The sequence below is a fragment of the Oryza brachyantha genome, chromosome 11 (assembly GCF_000231095.2).
Source record: "Oryza brachyantha chromosome 11, ObraRS2, whole genome shotgun sequence".
In the NCBI taxonomy this organism is placed as follows: Eukaryota; Viridiplantae; Streptophyta; class Magnoliopsida; order Poales; family Poaceae; genus Oryza; species Oryza brachyantha.
In genome coordinates, this window is record NC_023173.2 from 7,625,054 (window position 1) to 7,645,223 (window position 20,170).

General features: G+C 41.5%; 1 protein-coding gene across 1 annotated transcript; it reads left to right on the plus strand.

Moving 5' to 3' along the window:
* Window positions 1-773: 773 nt before the first annotated feature.
* Window positions 774-16,486, plus strand: LOC102720088 (phosphoinositide phosphatase SAC7-like). Its single transcript, XM_006662816.3, has 19 exons — window positions 774-990; window positions 2,084-2,457; window positions 2,539-2,630; window positions 2,778-2,835; window positions 4,769-4,825; window positions 4,910-4,943; window positions 5,077-5,157; window positions 5,325-5,431; window positions 8,591-8,677; window positions 8,821-8,898; window positions 10,177-10,247; window positions 10,323-10,421; window positions 11,588-11,687; window positions 12,465-12,573; window positions 12,690-12,762; window positions 13,394-13,487; window positions 14,840-14,929; window positions 15,556-15,622; window positions 15,978-16,486. The coding sequence occupies exons 2-19, from the start codon at window positions 2,095-2,097 to the stop codon at window positions 16,106-16,108; spliced, it is 1,791 nt and encodes a 596-aa protein (XP_006662879.1). The 5' UTR covers window positions 774-990; window positions 2,084-2,094; the 3' UTR covers window positions 16,109-16,486.
* Window positions 16,487-20,170: the final 3,684 nt, after the last annotated feature.

Genomic DNA, 20,170 nt, shown 5'->3' on the forward strand with positions numbered 1-20,170 from the left:
TAATCAGTGAGAGAGTATGCTTGTTCGGACCTCGTTAACATATATCGTGTCTCGGTGTCATTGTCATGATTGAATTTTCTATAGTGATTGCTTTCGCGTTTAGCTGCCGATATCAAGTTTGAAGCTATAACATTGGTTCTCGATGAGCAAAATATCAAATAAAATCACATGAAACATACAATATGCGTGCAGATACTTAATTTTATTGAAACATTTTTTGTAATACTAGCTAACATCCAAAGAGCACCGCATGCAACATTTGCAAATGTACTAGTGAAACATTACTAAATACATATTGAAACATTCAAGTAAAACTGTGTGTAACATTAAAAAAAATAAGATCTATTGCAACACGAAACAAAAAAGAACATCATAGCATAAAGACGTGAAATAAAGATTTAATTGCAAGCCATGTAACGAAATCATAGATTGGATGAGTAGTTTAGGAGAAACAATGTTTTGCTGGTCGCTGTGTTCGATTTTTCTCCGGAAAATGCTATACACACGACGGATTCATATGACTATCGTACTGGTCTACGGTGTCATCTGTGAGCGTGAGCTGTTCGTTTAGTGCACTGTTAGTTTAGTGGACGGCGTCATATGTGAGTGTGCTCGTCTTTCCCCGTTTCAGTCGTACATGCGTCGGACGTATAGCAGAGTTGTTTTTCTCCTTAGGTCTAGGTGCCCAAGGAGAAGCATTCTCGATCCAATGAATCCCGAAGAAGGGGAAAAGTAGAACGTGAGGAGTCCATCACCTAAGCCTTCGACATCGGTGCTGCCCACCAAAAATAGGCCACCAGTGCTCCGATTCTGTCGCGGCCATGGACTCCATCCATGCTAATTTTATACATCACCGCTAATTCCATCCCCTTCTATGTGTCTCAGATGCGAGTCCTCGATCTCTGAACCATTCCGCCCTCTCTTCATCCCCAGCCGCCGCTGGTCCGTTCACTCTCCTCTGATCCCAACCGCTACCGGAGTACTCTGGTGGTACGCCAGGATCTGATTTCTCCTTACGTGCTTTTGTTTTCTCCGGCAATTTTGATTTCTTTAAATTACAAGATTTGGTGGTGTTAGTTGACGTCAATTTCTTGGCTTTTCGTCGCTGTGCGAATGTGTGAGCACCCTGTTGCATTTTAATTTTAGGGTGTGAATCAAAATTAACTTGTCAGTTAGTCTGTGCTAGATATGGCACCACAGGCAATGCATAATTCTATCGAACCGGCGATGGAATAGCTTTCTGCATTTTCTAGAGAAGGGAAATGCGAGGCCAAGGCACCAGAACTGGTCTCTGCATGGTTAATATAAAACTCTGCATTTTTTATGATGCAAGATCAGGGTTATGTGATAAGTACAAAAAATAGGTTACTTACACATTTTGATTTCACATTATTTATATGTGCATTTTTATAATAGCGTTGCTCGTTTATTTGATATTTTATTATCTGGTTTGATTTCACTATCCATCTATCTATTTCAATAAAAGGATACATGGCAGAGTACCTTTCCTGATCATTTTTGACAAACATATTTAGCTGTTGTCTCATATGCGCTTTTGTCTTGCTATGCGACCTGGTATGGTTATTGGCTCATGATATAACTATATAACAGTTAGATATTCTGAAGGATATATTGCTTCTGTGGACCACAAATCCCGCTTAGCCATATATTCCCTTTGGTTTTTATTATTTGACGTCATAGAATTTTAGATATATGTTTTTCATCTTACTCAAATTTTATGTGCAAATATTCAAAATTATAAGTTATGATTAAAGTTTCTTTAGTGATAAATCAAATTATAACAAAACAATTAGCAATTGCATATTTTTTTTGAATAAGATGATTAATCGAATATAGACCCAAAAGTCAACAACGTCAAATAAAAAAAATAGGGAGTAATTCTTTTAAGCATGTCACTTTAACATGGTTGTGTTTCTATTCTATGATTACAATAGACATATCCTTATTACTGCAAGAACAACCCTGAAACTTATATTGTCATTGGTTATTTTAAGAGCACGATTATATTATTCAGGTATCTGTAGAATACATTGAATGTACAGAAATTGCTAAAACTTTTCAGGATATCACACGATGAATGCTGCAACTGACGCATGCCCTTCACCAAAGCTACACACAAGACTGAGGTTGTGGGAGTTTGCAGACCGCTACATATTTGAACCAGTTGATGGTCTTGCTGATTTGTTCCTGTCAGTTGATCGGACAAATGGGTCAATGAAACTAGTGGAAGAGTTGCCACCTCGTTCTCCCGCTACAAATCCTAAAGTTAGAATAGTTTTTGGTGTGGTAGGAGTGCTCAAACTTGCAGTTCGGTCATACTTTCTTGTGATCACTGACCGTGACTGTGTTGGATCCTACCTGGGGCATGCAATCTTCAGATTGACAGGACTAAAAGTTCTGCCATGCAATAAATCGGTTAATGCTTCTGCTGAGCAGGTCTAGCAGTGCTTATCTTGGGCCTCAGTTATAATTTATTTCCATACATATTGCACTAATCATTCAATAAAACTCTGGCAGAAAAAAATGGAAACAGAATTTTCAGAACTTCTCGATGCAGCAGAGAGGACAATAGGCCTATACTTCTCCTACGATGTCAACTTAACACTGACGTGGGTACTGCTATGAATATTGTGATTTTTGTTTCTTTTAAACATTCGCGTGAAGTTATAACCAATTAATCATTCATCCTTTTTATCCTCCTATTTTTCCATTCAAGTTCTTTGAGCATTTATATATGTTTGTCCCTTATATTGTAGTTCACAGAGGTTGCATGATCTAGGGGATGAGTTTAAGTCGCTTCCACTTTGGAGACAGGTTTGCTGCCTCCTTACAGAATTCCGTCGCTTGCTTATGCATGAAATACATATAGTATGCGAGCTTATGTGGCTTGTCCGCTAAGTTGTTCACGTGATTCTATTTCACCATTTATTGTTTCCTTTATTATGGACCTTAATGCACATTTGATTATTACATCAGTAGATTGTACTTCTGATGTAGAAAGATGGAATTAGTAACATGTTTTTTATGCCATACCTGCATTTATTTTTTATGGAAATTTTTTGTTAATTTTCCCCCCTAAAAGTCACGTGTGACAAAATTGTAATGCTGCGATTATTCCCATTTAAGCGCCTTAATTTACAGTTTACTCGATTGCTAGTTAGTTTATTCCTTTCTGTTAAAATAGCTATCATGTAAATCGAGGCAAAATTAACCCAATTCAACAAACATGTCGAAGTGTATATACAATAATATATTCATATTCTTCAGTTTTTAAATCTAAAATTATTTTCTAGACGTACAACATAGATGTTTGCTTTTATTTTCTTGTCCTGAATTTCAAAGAAAGATTTCGCGAGGAAAACAAACAAAAGCTGGTGTTACATTTTAATTCTATTCATTATGATGTTTGCATCTCATATTGAAATTCTTCTAGCAGCGTGCCCATTGGTAATCATTCTAGTAGTGGGCTGCGCGTTTTCAATCTTATCCTCTTAATATTTTAAATAAACTGTTTAGTGACTTTTTTTTTTAATTTCTGTGCCCTCTAAATTATTCTGTCAAATGCTGTAACCCTGTAATATACTGTGCGAAAGGAGGGGAAAAAAGGAAAGTGCATACATATGGAGGCCATGATGTGATTAAGATATCTTGTTTTCTTAAGACAATTAGAAAAAGAAATGAAAATAAATAAATCTAGGACTAGATAGGACAAGACCTGATACGACAAATCTATACAAATTAGGATAAGGATGGCTTGTAGTACTAGGACATATCCCATTGAGTTCTTATTTGGTAAGAAGGGTGTATCCAACAGCATGGTTAGCGCTCACAGTGAATTTCTTTGAAAACCTGGTTTGATGGCACTCTCTGGAAAAACAATATTCAGTACACATAACTGAAATTTCAATTAAACTTCATATGCAAATACCTTTTCAATCCACCTGTATTTATTTATGTACGTAAGTATAATAGTTCTTTGGGCTATTTTTGTTTACTACCAAAACATGCCCAAGCAATATTTTGGACACATGAATAGCATTGGATTGGAAACTTTTTTGGCAATGCCCAAAGCAATATTAACCTACCAAACTTTTTCTCATAAATGTCATCAAACCAAACCCAACCATTACAATTCTGTGCTACTACCTATGTCTCAAAATACTAAAACCATGTACTAGGTTTGACACAACATAATACAATATATTTGGACATACCATTTGTCTAGATTTATTACACTACCTTATGTCGAATCCAGTACTAGATTTTATTATTGTAAGACGTAGATAGTACCAAATAATTGGTAGTGTTGAAAGATACCCAGAGTTTGGTACTAATAGTACTTTGGTAGTCTACTAATAATAAAACTTCCCTAATTAACGAACATAATTTGATGGTAGTGGCAAAAGTAACATGAGTACAAATTTTCAATACAATAGTATAGATAAAAGTTCTCTTATGCCACTGAAAGTTCCCTCAATCCCCTATCAGCCACTAAAAATGTCCCATTGCTCCTACACAATTGCAATGTAATTTTTAAATATATCTCTCTTGAGCCATTGTCATATATCAGCAATTAATCAGATGCAAGAGGAGCATCATTAACTGAAAGAGCACCTCAATGGCTTTGGATGAAATCTCTGCAAAAAAGAAATGATGTACTAAATGTGTTGTGCTTTCAACATGCTGATAAGTGTTCGATGCTTTACCGGTAACTTCTGAACAGATCAATTAATTACACCCTTTGCAGGCAGAACAAAGGTTTCTATGGAATAGCTTCTTGTTGGAGCCTCTAATTGAGAATAAAGTAAGATTTGTGCTGTTTTTAATTATGAATCTTGTGACCAATATTTACAGTTTTAGTTTTGACTTCCTCTTTTTCCCTCCACAGCTACACCAATACTTACTACCAGTCATTCAAGGAAGTATCCTTCGCTCATCGTAGCATCTCAACTTATTACCTGAGATGTTAGATTACTTTGGATAGTTTGTACTTGCGTTACCTTTATCTGAAGGTCATATGTCAATTTGAACTCCTGGAACTTAACTAAATATCAGGTTTTCAGAGTATCCATGCAGAAGTTGGGTCAGAGAAGGTACATGTGACCCTGATTGCACGTAGGTGTACACGTAGGATAGGTAAGAGTTTTAGATAATCAAAATAAGCTTATTCACCACGTAGTTTTCCTTAAATGTTACTTTAATTACATCATTTGGTTAAGTTGTACTTATTGGCCATTTTACTATTCTCCAGAAACTGAATGTACATGGTCATTAATAGTTTATGGGTTGTTATATTCCTGAAGGTACTCGGATGTGGAGGCGAGGAGCTGATCCAGAGGGTTATGCTGCAAATTTTGTTGAATCAGAGCAGATAATGCAATCAAAAGAATTTACAGCATCCTATGTGCAAGTAAGTTTGTTCAATCAATTGAATGCCGCATATGGGAGCCTGTGTCCCCATTTGAGCAAGTCATATGATTCAATGTTTCCATTGTTTCTTTTTTTAAAAACAATTATTTGCTTAGCATAAAGTTATGTTAACCTTTGTTATGGGGTAGGGGAGAATAGAGAAATAGACAGAGGTAGATTGAACGAGGTAGATTGAACTAATTTCTGCTTGCATTAACCATGAAATAACCGGTTACATATAGCCTTACAAAGTAGAGTCTAAACAATCTAACAAACATTATCCTACTCAAACTTTTAAGTCCTAATCCTAATCAAACTTAACAAACCTTATCCTAATAAAACTTTAGAGTCCTAATTAATCTTGCGTGCAGGCTGCGGCCGTGTGGGCTGGCCGGTGTCCTGCCTGCCCCACCCGAAGGGGATTCCCCACATAACATCTCCCCCTCCCCTCGACCAGCAGCTCGTCCGCGAGCGGGAATGAAGGGTTGCGACGTTGAAAGTCGTCTAAGTCCTCCCACGATGCTGACGACACTAGAAGGCCATCCTACTGAACGAGAAGCTGACGCACCCCTCTAGCCAACTGGGCACGCAAGACCTGGCGCGGAACTGGTTGGGCCGCGCCGTGCTGAATGGGTGGCAGGGCCAGAGGCGTGTTTGGCGGTATACCCACGAACGGCTTAAGTAACCCGACATGGAACACATCATGGAGGCACGTCCCTGGCGGCAACTGAATGCCATGTGCGCGATCTCGGGCTGGGGGTAGTCCAGTTGGTTCTGCGAAGACATCTGCGAATTCTTCGAGGAGTGAGTTGAGCAGTGCTTCTGGTGCACATGACAGGAAGCGTGGCCGTTGGTGTCCTGGTAAGCCGTGAAGTGTAACCTGGTGATGGCGATGCCAGAAGGACATCGTCAGCGCTGTAAAATCCCAGAGGATGGGGCCTAAGGTCACGAGCCACTGTGCGCCCAGCACTAGGTCGCAGCCGCCCAAGGTGAGGATGTAGACATTAGTGGCGAAGTCCTCGTTGGCGATGCTGAATTGCATGTCAAGAAAGACGCCTGGGCACGCCACCTTGTCGCCATTTGCCACCGTGACGTTGAGGCCTATGCGTGGGTTGGGGACCTGGCCAATCCGGGCCACTGCCTGATGAGACAAGAACGTGTGTGTCGAGCCAGAGTTGATGAGGGCATAGAGGTTGATGCCGCTGAGGTTGACCTTGATGTGCATGGTGTCAGAAGCACCGACCCCCGTGGCCGTGTAAGGAGATCTGGAGATTTTTATGCGAGATAGGTGGCTCCTCTGGTAAATCCTCGTCGACATCATCGTCGCCCATCTCCAGGAAGAATAAACGATGGTAGGTGCGATTGTGGCCGCGTGAGTATGGCTCGTCATAGTTGAAACAAAGACCTTGGCGGCGACGTTCGTCCATCTCCTCCGGAGACAGGCGGCGGATGGCCTGATTGGGTACCGATGGTGTGCTCACTTGCTTAGCAACGGTGGTTTGCTTAGGTGTTGAAGGGGAGGGCGTCACCGAAGGGAGAGGCAAAATGCTGTGGCCAGCGTGCCGCTGCAGCCATGTGGGACGGGCAGCCTGTTTGCGGCGTTCAAAGGAACGTGGGAGGTTCATTGCTGCTTCCAGAGATGTTGGGTTTTGCATCTGCACATCCAAGCTCATTGGTTCTTGAAGGCCGACTGTAAAAAGTTGTATCTGTTGATTTTCGAAGAGATAGCTGGTGCAAGCTAACAGGTCGAGGAAGCGTTCAGCGTTAGTCATCCACCGTGGAAGTCTTACGGCACGCTACCAACTCGCCTAACCGGGCTGATCAGAGTGGAGGGTCGTAGCGTGTGTTGAGCATCTCCGAAAAGTGGTTCCAAGATGGCGGCCCGTGATCTCATTCGAGGCGAGTGTACCACTGTTGCGCACTGTTGATTAGGTGGTAGGATGCCAGCCAAATTTTGTCCTCCTTTGGCGTGCATTGACCCCTGAGAAATTGTTTGCAACGATTGAGGAAAGGAAGAGGGTCGCCTCGGCCGTCAAATTTTGGAAAATCCAGCTTGTGGTATTGAGGTGGTCGTCTGCCGTCGCCGTCGTAGCATTGGCCATAGCCTCTGCGGCCGAAGCCATCGCCCCCACGGTTGAAGCTAAAGCCACCGCCGCCACGACCGAAGCCGAACCCGTCGCCACCGTGGCCAAAGCCGAAGCCATCTCCGCCGTGGCTGAAGCGATCTCCATCACGGCCGAAGCCGTTGCCGCCATGGCCAAAAGCATCGCTGCCGCGGCCGAAAGCGTCGCCGCCGTGGCCGAAAGCGTCGCCACTCCGCCTGGAGCCATCGCCGCTGCGGTGACTGTCGTGGCTCTCGGTGTGGTCGCCAGCTGCACTGTTGTTGTCGCAGTGCTGTGATGGGTCACGGGCTGCCTGCTCTAGCCGGTTGATGGCCAAGTTTTGAGCCCGCTGCTGTTGATCTATTTCCGTGATTTCTGTGCTGAGTGCTTCTAGCCGGTCCATGATGGCGTCGAAGCACTGGCTCCAGGGGTCTTCTTCATCAGAGCCGACCATGGAAAAGACGGAAGCGATGGAGGAGGGATCGATGGAATCTGATACCAAGATGTTATGGGGTAGGAGAGAATAGAGAAATAGACAGAGGTAGATTGAACGAAGTAGATTGAACTAATTTCTGCTTACATTAACCATGAACTAACCGGCTATATATAGCCTTACAAAGAAGTAGAGTCCTAATCAATCTAACAAACCTTATCCTACTCAAACTTTAGAGTCCTAATCCTAATCAATCTTAACAAACCTCATCCTAATCAAACTTTAGAGTCCTAATTAATCTCACGTGCAGGCTGCGGCCGTGTGGGCCGGCCAGTTTCCTACCTGTGCTGCCCAAAGGGGATTCCCCACGTAACAACCTTCATATTTAGTTTCCAATTTATCTATAGAATCAACAATAAAAAAGTTAATAGTAGTCAATCATGCACAGTTTCATCTACGCTAAAAGATTTCTGGTTTTCCTATTCATATCTTGATACCTGTGTTGCTATGGCATTGAAAGCTTACAATTTTCCACAACATTTTCTAGCATCTATCATATTTTTCTGCTGACAGTTTATTATCATAAAATTCTGTCATAACTTAATTACATAATTGTGTATTTCAGGTTAGAGGCTCTATGCCTTTTCTGTGGGAGCAGATTGTTGATTTGACATATAAACCTAGTTTTGATGTTGTTAGAGTAGAGGAGGCGGTGAGTGCTATCATATGATTTATTTTTCTTTTTTAACCTCCTCAATGCACTTACATATTATCAACATCTAACTTAAGTGTAGCAATGTAGCTTTTGTTTAGACCTTTTTTTTTCATAAATTTTCATGGATTTGTTTTATGCAGCCTCGTGTACTTGAGCGTCATTTCCATGATTTACAAAAGAAATATGGAGCTGTGGTAGCCGTTGATCTTGTCAATACGGTAAGTATTGAATTCTTAGAACCAAATAAGCACCAGCTTCCTGTTGACCATCTATGGGATATCATGTTGGGATCCCACCATTGACATGCAAGGTGACTGGCCAAGTCAGCTTTCGGAAATATAATTGTTGGTATATTTGGATAAATCTGGTATTAGTTTGGATATTATTTGGGTAGATTTGAGTGATTTCGAAGGTACATATCATCTATCGAAGTCCAGCCACAAGATGGAATAAAGGGAATAATACTTTCCAAATTACATATCCATATGTTCTGCCCTTGTCATCTGGACCTACATCATGGATCCTCGGCCATTCCACAGGGTCTAGTGCCTCATTCTGATACTTCACATATAGATAGTTACAACCTGCAATCTCAGACCAACCCCTTACTAATTGGCTGTGTCATATGGGGTGGTTTGACTGTAGGACCTAAATGAGAGGCTTTCTTCATTTCAACAAAATAGTGTCCCATGTTCATTCCTTAAGCTGCATTGTATACTTGTCACGACGTGAGAATAGATTGAACAAGGGAAACCGAAACAGGGAAAGGAGATGAAAGAATAGATTGAACTCGGCTTGCCTTTGTTACAAACTAATACCAAGTAAACTTAAGTAGAATCACAAACTAACTAACATACTAAATAGTAGGGATAGGAACTAACAACCTAAAGCTACACAAACAAACTGAACAAAGTAATCTTACCAAGCCGTGCTGTAGCACGTCTGACATGCGCTAATTAATTAAGCCGGTTGATCCACGCGATGGCCAGCTGTGCATCCCTTAGTGTCTTCTTCGGTTATAGGTGATGCCAATCATGACAATATTTGATTTTGTATACAATCCTCCCTTAAATGAAAGAAAGTAGTTCATTTGAGCTTATCTTTAGTACTATAAAAGACTCTAGTCCACCTACTCCCATTGTGTTTTTATAATTTACCCTCTTAACTTCGTAATATTAAAAATCAATCAAATCTAGATGGGTATCCACGTAAAATCAAATTGATATGGATATTTCCTATATAAAAAAGATGGACACATATTTCATGAAATTTTTTTCTTTTTATTCTAGGAATAACATAATATGTTTTTATCCTTTGCAAAGCACAGCCATTCAGCTTAAAAGATAAATGTTTGTTCTGGAATTAGGTATATGTTTGCATACAAATTATTTGCCTTTTTTGTTTTTAACATGCTTGTAGTCTATAGAGGTAATATTAGTTTGTCCTGCTCCTATTTGTGTGATATTTTCATATTTCATATTTCTTGATATATTCAGCATGGGGGTGAAGGCCGCCTTTATGAAAGATATGCAAAATCAATTGAACCTATCTTAAGTGAAGATATAAGGTAAGTTTTGCTTCATTGCAGAGTTATGCTATTGTGCTTTACAAGTAATAATTGCATTAAACCTAACAATTGCAGATTTGTTCATTTCGATTTCCACCAAATCTGTGGTCATATTCACTTTGAACGTCTTTCTCAGCTCTATGACCAAATTGAGGATTATCTTAAGAAGCATGGGTATGTTGCTATAAGATATTAAGTACTAAAAATTTTACCATTTATATTTTTTGTATGATATTTCTTCAGATGGTATTAGTATATTGACAGTCTCACTACTTCACATGCTAAATCATTGCCTTCTTAAATCATATATTTATTAAAATTTTCAGAAATATAACTGTAAGAAAATCATGAATATACTAAATACCGTTTTAGGTATCAAATTTTAATATTTTCGCTTTGATTATATGACTGTGGGATTCATTTGACCCTTTTGAGAATGTCATCTCTTTGGGTATAATATATGTTAGAGTGAGTTTTCTTCTACAGAAAGTTTCCCTCTTTTAAATCTCTGCAGGTGATTAACTTAACTTTTTCTTTTTGCTTTTCTTTGCTGTGAAACAAGTGATGAGTACCTACATTTTCTATGTGAAAAATTGGTGAATTTGATGAAGAAAATAATGGCATCTGGTTCCTAGTTTTGCCATGCTACTACTATAAAATATGTGGCATAATGTGCATTAGTTTCCTAATACTTCTCTCATTATAATTAACTTATTCCCATCATCCTACAAGAGTTTATTTTGAGGTTGTTTCATTTGGCTAATGCTTATGCAATTCATGGAATTTGGCTACTGAAACTACCACAACAAATTAGCATGAATGGGAATTACAATAAATAGGATTAGAGAGGGTCACCAAGTATTGACACTACTAATATGTCCGAGAATTGCTAAAAATGAAGTCCTTGTGGGGTGAAGAGAGTTCAATTATTGGCTGTAGGGACTGGCATCCATGCATTCAAGAGTGTGCACATATTTTTCTATGTGCTTCCTAGGATTGGACCTGTCATGCATTCAAGAGTGTGCACAAGTATTGACACTTCTAGGTGCAAGATAGGACTGGCATCCATGCATTCAAGAGGGAATGGCAAATTTATTGCATGTTATTCAAATAGTTTTCATGTTTTTACATGCTCTTGTTGACATCTCCCTTCTCCATGCAACAATAAAAACGTTGGAAAATGAAAGCTCTATCTTGCACTTCTTGTTCAAATAGAAAGCCTCCTGGTGCTAATTTGGTATAGGAGATTTGAATAAAATCCAATGAATATCCCAAAAGAACCCTTTCGCCCAAACATATCGTATTGATTTATTCTCAATATTTCTAATTATGTGGTGTAGGTACTTCCTTTCAAATAGTAAAAGTGAGAAAATGAAAGGGCAGACTGGAACTGTCAGAACAAATTGTGTCGATTGTTTGGATCGTACTAATGTAACTCAGGTATGCACTTCCAAGTGAAGCTTCATCATAAAATTATAAATTTAATTATTGGTACTAGTAAAAGTTGTTATTAATGTGTTGTTAACCGTCATTTTTAAAGTGGTTATTAATAGTATTTCCTTGTCATTTTCTGTCAGCACAGTATAATAGTGGCAAATTTAACCTCATAAACTAGGTGCAGTTTTGTTTGGGGGACATGGTGGAACAGACCAGAACCATTCTTGGACGAGCCTCTGTCCCTCTATTTAGTTGTTAGGACCAAGTGCAGTGACTTGGAACATGTTCCTCACACGTAGTGAAGAATTCGACCAATATGTAGGATGTCATTGTACCAAAAATTTGCTCAAAGAGATCTTTCGAGCTTGCGTTGAGTTGTGACATGCATGCACATGTCACATGATAGCTTTTGTTGTGTTTGGTTACTACACACACCCAGATTTAGTGTCTACAACTACCCTTTGGAACATGACCATATGGGGTATGCCCTTCATAGGCCCATACATACACTTGTTCATGCAACTAAGGTCGTCTATGCTCATGAATTTATATGCTGGTCTAATCCTATCTAAAAGCTTCATGGAACTTAATTACTTAACCAACACCACAGCATGGCCTGAATGGTTAGCAACTGCTGGCTCGGTGTATTACATTGAAAGTATTTGTAGCTGTATGAGGATCCATACTTCTTTCTCGAACAATTATTGTGTCTGTTTGGCCTTCTCTATTCTATCTTATACATACATATAAGTACAATAGTATCCTTTATACGTAAAATAGAATATGATCGGGAGGAAAATTCTGGAAAGCCAACTGCAACAAATCGGTGTTCTTGTTGATAACAATACAATCAGCGATTATCCAGCATTCGATGCAGACTACAAAGTTTGTAAGTGTTGCATATATGAATATGATATTTACTAAATATTGTTCTTTATATTAGTTTTTCCCCGAACATGTATCACAATTTTGATGGCCTAAACAATTGCAGATCTTTTTTTGCAGTGTGGGCCAATCATGGAGATGCAATAAGCACTCAGTACTCTGGAACTCCTGCTTTGAAGGGAGACTTTGTTCGGTAATTTTTATAGAACAAATTGAATGTTCTGGATTTGTGTATTTTTCAAGATTTTGTCAACTCTGTTATTTACTCTGTTTTCATTTGCACAAATTGGTCCCAACAATTCAGAAAAGTAGGGATTTGATTACACCCATGAGCACGTTTCAAGCCGAGTTGATAATATTTCTTATCAAAGGTTTGGTAACTTGTAAGATCTTATAACATCTAGCCTGCTGCTAAACATCTTCTCTAGTTTCGTGTTATCAATCTCCTCAATAGCTAAACCTTTATAACGGCTTAAACTGGTATAGTTCTTGTTGGTTGTTAAAAGTTATGTTCTCGCTACCATCATAAAAATTACTTGTTGGATTGTGTCTAGTTGCATACTTCCTAATATTATGACTGATACCTAAGATTTAACAGGTCTAATGTGTGAGTGTAGTTTTATTACAAGTAAATTACTCACTAAATTGATTACATAAATTGCAAAATAACATTGTTGTGGAAATAGCATTGCCGCATGTTTTCATTTCTTGCTCTACTCATCCACTCTTTTTTGTCTATTTTCTGGTCTTCATTATTCAAATGAGTAGTTGGCTTTTTCCTCTTGTGAAATTGAACAGGTTTTTACAACTTATTTGATTTATAGGTATGGCAAACGAACTACACAGGGAATTCTAAATGATCTATGGAATGCAATGGCTAGATATTACCTGAATAACTTTGCAGATGGTACTAAACAGGTATGCTACTGACTTGGGCTCACCTAGGCTGGAGTGAATTGGATTTGGTTTTTAGGTCATCTGTGTAGGTCATAGGTTTTGCTTGCCTTTTTTGCAAGGAAAGAAAGGCCATACTATATCTTACGGATAGTAGCATCATTATGTTTTTTCATTGCCAATTTTCAGCACCCACTAGCATTGCTTAATTAGTTACTTCATGAAATCGTCACACACTAAACCAGAGCAACTGGTTTAGTGTATGAAGCTTATACCTATATTTGACTGAGATCTTGTTGCATTCCATAGAAAGACGTAATTGACTTTGATTTGGGTTGGGTTGGAAGGGCAGAGAATATGATAACAACATGCTGGATAGGTCACGAGGATTACGTAATCTGTAGATTTCATGTGATGTGCTTTCTTTAGGGAGGACCAACTCGATTCCTGGAAACATATCTCAAATATTATGGAAACTAACATGGTATTTTCTTACTCTACATCAAGCTATGTCAACAATTAGTGTGTCTATATGCGACAGAAATATCATGGATACTAGCTAATCAAACCTGACAAGCATGTTAATCAGGATCACAAGAAAACCTCCTTATTAACCACTAGATATCAAGAAGCACCTAGTGCACCTGTCTAATTGGGCATCACCATTGAATTTCAGAAAAAAAAATGGTGACGCTATAAATGCTAAACCAAAAGATTGGTTCCAAACCTATGTTTTAGAGTTGACCCTTTGAAATCCATAAACAAAAATGACAAACCAATGAAAGTACAACTAGTGTAGTGCTAGCTATCACTAGTGGATGGACGGAGAGTGTAGATTCATATTGGCATTTCAACAAGAATAGTGGTGGTTGTTTATGTGGTGGGAATATAGAACCGCCTTTCTAGATGCCTCTAAAGATGTACTACTATGAAAGTGCAGTTGTCCTCTTTCTGTCCACTCACTCAGCCCTAGGTTCAGTACATGAAAAAAAGTCCGAACCATTGAAAAGTCATAGCCCATGCCCAGTCATAAGGGTTGTGCAGCCTATACTAGAGTTATCGACCTATTGCAATGCATGGGCATATTACTAGGATAGGTAAAAATGTCTGATTACTAAAATAGTACATGCGTTAGGCCCTATTCTTTAGCAAACTTTAAGAAAATTAACTTCTTCACCTAGATTTTTACAAAGCATGCAACAAAATGTAGCCACAATGCTTATTTTAAGAAGGAATTTAAGGTAGAATCTTCTACACCATTAGGTTTGCTATTTCATCCTGGATATGATGGACAACATGAAGAAAATTTACATTAGGTTGGTAATGTTGTATCCAAGCACATTGTTATTTCACCATTTCTTTATTATCTTGTATAGGATGCCATGGATCTTCTTCAAGGACATCACATATCGTCCGTTAGTCGGGATATGGCAACTCCAACCAAAGGACTTCTTGAGAATTGCAGGGTTGTCTATTATTTATATTGCTTGAAATTGTTCTTTCTACCATGAATTACATTGAGTGTTCTTAGTCTTGGTTACATCTCAACTATCGTGCTTAAAATGAATGCAACTTACAATGAATTTTGTGTAATTTCAATGTTAATTATACCTAAAATGGATAGGTTGACAGACTGATGCTATTGTTTATACCAAGGTTTTGAATACCTGTTCCACTGAAAAATCGGTAATCCTATCCACTTTTTGTAACTAAAAGAACATGCATGGTTGAATTGAAAATTTGTTCTCAAACTTCTGCCGTAGGTAATTTTTATTGATGTATTTATATAATGCTCCAAGAAAACATACAGTTCAATTGATTAATATTTGAATTGTTGTGGATGGTAATGCCAGTAGCTGGCCTGGAGCTCCAAACTGGTAGCTGGTAGTGCACTGACCAGCCAAGATTTCCTCCCCTTATCTAGACCCTTGATTTAGCTATTTGGCGAATTGAGTTGCATGTATAGACATTTGAATATTGTTTGCCTATGCATATTTAGTGGAGATTCTTTCCATTGTGAAACTAGAAATTCATTAATATATGTTTATTTGTTTAACTTGTTTTGCATTCTTACTGGAGCTTTCATTCGCAGTCCTTCCGCCTTGTTTTTGCTCTGCTTTTGGCAGCCATGGTTTTCATGATCATGTCACTGAAAAAAGGTACTGTTTCTCCCTACTGAAATGGCATGTGGATTAGAGATTATCTCCAAAGGATTAGTTAAAAGTGATAATCAATTAAAGTAGTAACTATCCGCCTCAACGGCTACACATGAATAGATTATAACATGAACATTAATTAAATAACTCAAATGTTATAAACATGAACGCTGTTTGCAGTAATATAAAATTATGTGGAAACAAATATGCAACCAAGTCACCAGGAAAAATTCATTCCAACATTTTTACTTTGTTCTCTTTTCAAGTTTAGTGAATGAATATTGAAACGAAATTCTCCTTTACATATCATAAAACAATTCCATAGGCACTTGGACTAACTTGGTTCATTTCCATGCAGCACGGAATGATGTTTTCCATTTGGTGCTGTCACTTCTATGGTCCGGTTTCTGCTTTGGCATCATGCGATATGTTAAAACTAACGGTCGGAAGTTCACCAACCGGCCCCGTTTTCACCTTTCGCGCCACTGATGCAAAACTAAAGGGCCTGTCTGCATGCTCATGGTCGACTCACCTTAACTTGAACCTGCACTTCCCTTGTTTTAAGACTTCGCATGTGTGGACATCACCGGTTTTTTTTTCTCTTACTGGTTGGGAACAGCAGGAATTGATTGGCCTGCTGTGTATATATTTATGAAAAGAAAATACAGGATATGTTACAAGAATGTACATCATGATCAAAATCATCAATAGTCTAGTGTTTCATATGTTCTGAGCATCATGGCTTACTCTTTGCAATCCACACGTGGACACAACACTGCATGAGTAGATCATGGTGCACGCTTATAATTCATAATTAAACACAAGTTGTGTGTTTGTGTGATTCCATATTGCATTTCCGTTTTGCACAGGTGTGATGTATTTCCCTTGAAAGAAGTATGGTATGAAACCTTTGAAAAAACTGGACGTGAAAACTAGATGGTTAACTTGGACTCTGACAAATGTAGCAGCTTGGATCAGACCCCTCAACATGGTCTTTGATGGATACGGAACCAACCATAGATGAGACTGGTGAAAACGATTACAGAAATTTCCAACCGGCTGATCGTCGTTTCTGTGTGTTAACGGTAAAATTTTACTGGACATAATTGTTTCGACCGATGTACAATATGGTGGAGATGGAAATCGGTGCATTGGTGAGATACGTTATGCATGAAGGCGAGAAATTTCCAAGAAGTAATTTTGGAAAGCAGATCTAGTCACGAGAAGGTTTCCGCGAGAGGGTTGATGTTTCCAAATCGGAAATACAATAGGTTTCTTAATATACACAATTGAATTCAGATTGGTTGCTTATAACTGAAATGGACTCTAGGTTTGTCTGAGGGTATAAGTATGTCTGCCTTGATCGAGTCTCATAAAGTTAGATCAATCTCAATACACTTTCGGCACATTGCCACCTTAGTTGTAGTTTTGTCAGATCAATCTCACGCCTGAGCTGCGTCAGTTAAGTTCAACCACCAGCATTTTGTTAAGTTCTTGACAGGTCACTCATTCAAATATTACTCTCACCTAAGCAGCTTAACTTCGGAGTTTGTGATGGAATATGGTGCTTTAGTGCTGGTATGACCGCATCCAACATGTCTTGCACCACCTGTGCCCTTATGCTCCCCGCGTATGGCACTTAGCCATTCCACCCAGAATGAACCATGTCGTCGTAAGAGCGAAAAGTGATAGACTCGTATCACGAACAAACGGTGGGGTCACGAGAGCGAAAAGCGAGAGGCGTGTACCCCGAACGAACGAAGGGTCACGGGAGATCTGATAGGATCTGGTGCTTTGGTGCTGGTATGATCGTATCAAACATGTCTTGCACCGTCTGCCCCCTATAAGCCTCGCGCGTGGCCCTGAGTCGTCCTGCCTAGAATGAACTGTGTCGTCGTAAGAGCGAAAAAGGGACAAACTCATATAATGAACGAACGGTAGGGTCGTGAGAGCGAAAAGTGAGAGGTGTGTACCCCGAACGAACGGTGGGGTTGTTTCACGTTCAAAGTTTTACTCTATCCTAAAAATAATTAAATAATGCATTAAAAATAATTTGTTAATTAAAGTTCAGGAGAAAAGCAGTGTATACATTAATTATTTTAATTGGAAGCTTTTCGGATGTTCTAAAATGTCCCGAAAGCATTTTAAATGATTAACATGATTTAAATTTGAACTTCAGCCAATAAAATTTGCTTAATAAAAATCGGCAAAATTAGATGCAATTTCTTTTTTCCCTGCTTCCTTTTTTTCTTTTTTCCTCCTTTCCCTTCCCTCCTTTTCCTCCCTTTTCTTTACGTTCTCCCGGTCATCCATCCGTTCTTTGTTTAGCCTTAGGTTTTCGTTTTCAGGCCGAAATCTGAGTTTTGCTCGAGTTTGTGGCCCAAAAGTCTATAGGCCCATCACTCCTCTCCTCCTCTCCTCTCCTGGCCGCACCGTGTCTCCCCCTCTCCTGGTGCGACCTCCATCCCTCCCCCCGGACGCACTTATCTCCACCCCCTCCCCTTTGTTGTCGTACTCCACCTCATATCTCCTCTTTCCCCACCCTGTGTGCGCCCCCAACTCTCTCCTGCACGGCCCAAAATCCACTGGACTCTATCTTTATCTCTCACGGTAAAATCAATTCCCAATCCACTAGGACTCCAATTCTTATTCCTTTGGGACTCTATCTATTCCATGTTTATAGGAGATGGATTTCTATTCCATCTCTAGGTTTCCCCTATAAATATAGCCCCAAAGCCCCACCTTTTTTCCCTGTTTCCACCCCAGCCGGCGCCAGCCCTAGCCGCCTCTCTCTCCGTCGCCAGCCAAGCCGCTACTGGCTGAGCTGCTGCCGCCGTCTCCTCCTGCTGCTGTCGCTTCAAGTCGTCGTTGCCCGAATCCCTGGGCGATCAGCACCCCGGCCGTCCCCAAGCCCCTGTGCCCCTGCTGCTTCTGTGCCGCCCCTGTTCAAGCATAACAGCAAGCCGCCGGCAGCCCCGCTGCTCCCTGTTCACAGCAGCCATTCGTCGGTTTTCTCCATCGAATCTTAGGTTCGCATACGTTTTACTCTTGCAAATCAATCTAAAATCATCTACCGTGTAAATTATTTAGGTTTTCTAATCTTTTAGCTAGCGTGGGATTGATCTATAGTGCGGAGTTCAATTTCAGACGCGTAGATTGGTTTTACGTTAAAGTCGTAAGTTCCTAGTTTAGCGAGTCTTAAATGTCGATTTAATGGGCCATTGAATCCTGTCGTTCTTCCACTAACAGTGTACAGGTTCACGTTTTAGGTCTAATTCGTTGTGCGAATCTCTGATTTGTGCACGTTTTGGCTCTATTGTGCGACTGCGTGTTCTGTTCACGCTTTTTCGAGCCGCAGCCCAACCCGTGCTCAAAGTCCCCATCACCTCCCTCTCCCTCTCTCGGGACGCTGACAGGTGGGCCCCATCTGTCCGACTCGTCTTCCTCGCACCGCCTCTGCCCCACGCCATGACGCCGCCTCGCACTCGTAGTAACCACGTCGCGCCCGTGTTGCTGCCCCGTCTGCGCTGCGTGCACACCGCGTCGTTGCCGTGTCCAGGACGCGCAGCGCATGCGCATCCCGCTGCCCGCCGCCACGTAGCCACCGCTCTCGTGCTGCTGGCCGCCGCCTCCTCCGCGTCGCTGCGTTGTGCCTCTGCCCACGCCGTCACGCTGCACTGCGCTGCCGTGTTGCGTCGCTTGCCGTGTCCGTGCCATGTTGCGTTGCGTCGTCGCGCGCCGCTCGCCAATCTCGCGCCGCTTCCTTCCCTGGCCATGTGCCGCCGCTCTCCTCTGCCTCACCTGGCCACCCACCCATGAGCTCCGCGAGCCCGAGCGCCCGTGCTGTGCACGCCGTGCCCGTGCGCGCATCCCTCTCGCGCCGGCGCAACCACCCCCCGCTTTACCTGGCGCTGCCAACCGGCACCCACACTTCGCAGCGCCACGTCCCGACCGCGTTGCTAATCACCTCCCCGCCCTACGTGCCGGCCGCCTCCTATAAATGCCCTTATCCGTGCCGCTGCCGCCTGTTTTTTCCACACATCCCGAGCGCCACCGCCGTCCACCGCCACCGTCGATCTCGCAGGCCCTCGCCGAGCAGCCGCGCCGCCACGAGTCCCACCACCTCGCCGACCGGCCGCCGCTTTTCCCCATTGCCGATGAGCACCTCTCTCCTCCTCCCTCCCTTTTCCCAGTCCAGCCGCTGCCGCCGACCCGTGTGCCACCGCCGCGCGCATGCGCCATCGGCCGCCATCGACGCTCGTGCATCCCCAACCCTCACGCATAGCTAGCTCGCTAGCCGCTGCACCGCACGCCTGCTCGGTCGTGCACCATCTTGCACCGTTGTCCTTCGGCCGTGCACTGCTCTCCACTAGTCCCCGTCCCCGCCGTCGGCCGGCTTTCGCCGCCATCCGCCGCCGCAGCGCCGCTTCCCGCCGGTCGCCACCGCTGCCGCTCCCCGCTGCCGGTGCCCTCCCTTCCTCCCCTCCTCTGTTTGGCCAACCCGGCCAGCCTCCTCCTCTCTCTGCTCCCTCTCGCTAGGTGACGGGTCCC

Coding starts and splice junctions, on each gene's coding strand:
- LOC102720088 (XM_006662816.3), top strand. CDS start 2,095: ATGAATGCTGCAACTGACGCATGCCCTTCACCAAAGCTACACACAAGA. Junction 8,678..8,820: donor TTGTTAGAGTAGAGGAGGCG/GTGAGTGCTATC, acceptor TGTTTTATGCAG/CCTCGTGTACTTGAGCGTCA. Junction 12,574..12,689: donor CGATGCAGACTACAAAGTTT/GTAAGTGTTGCA, acceptor CTTTTTTTGCAG/TGTGGGCCAATCATGGAGAT.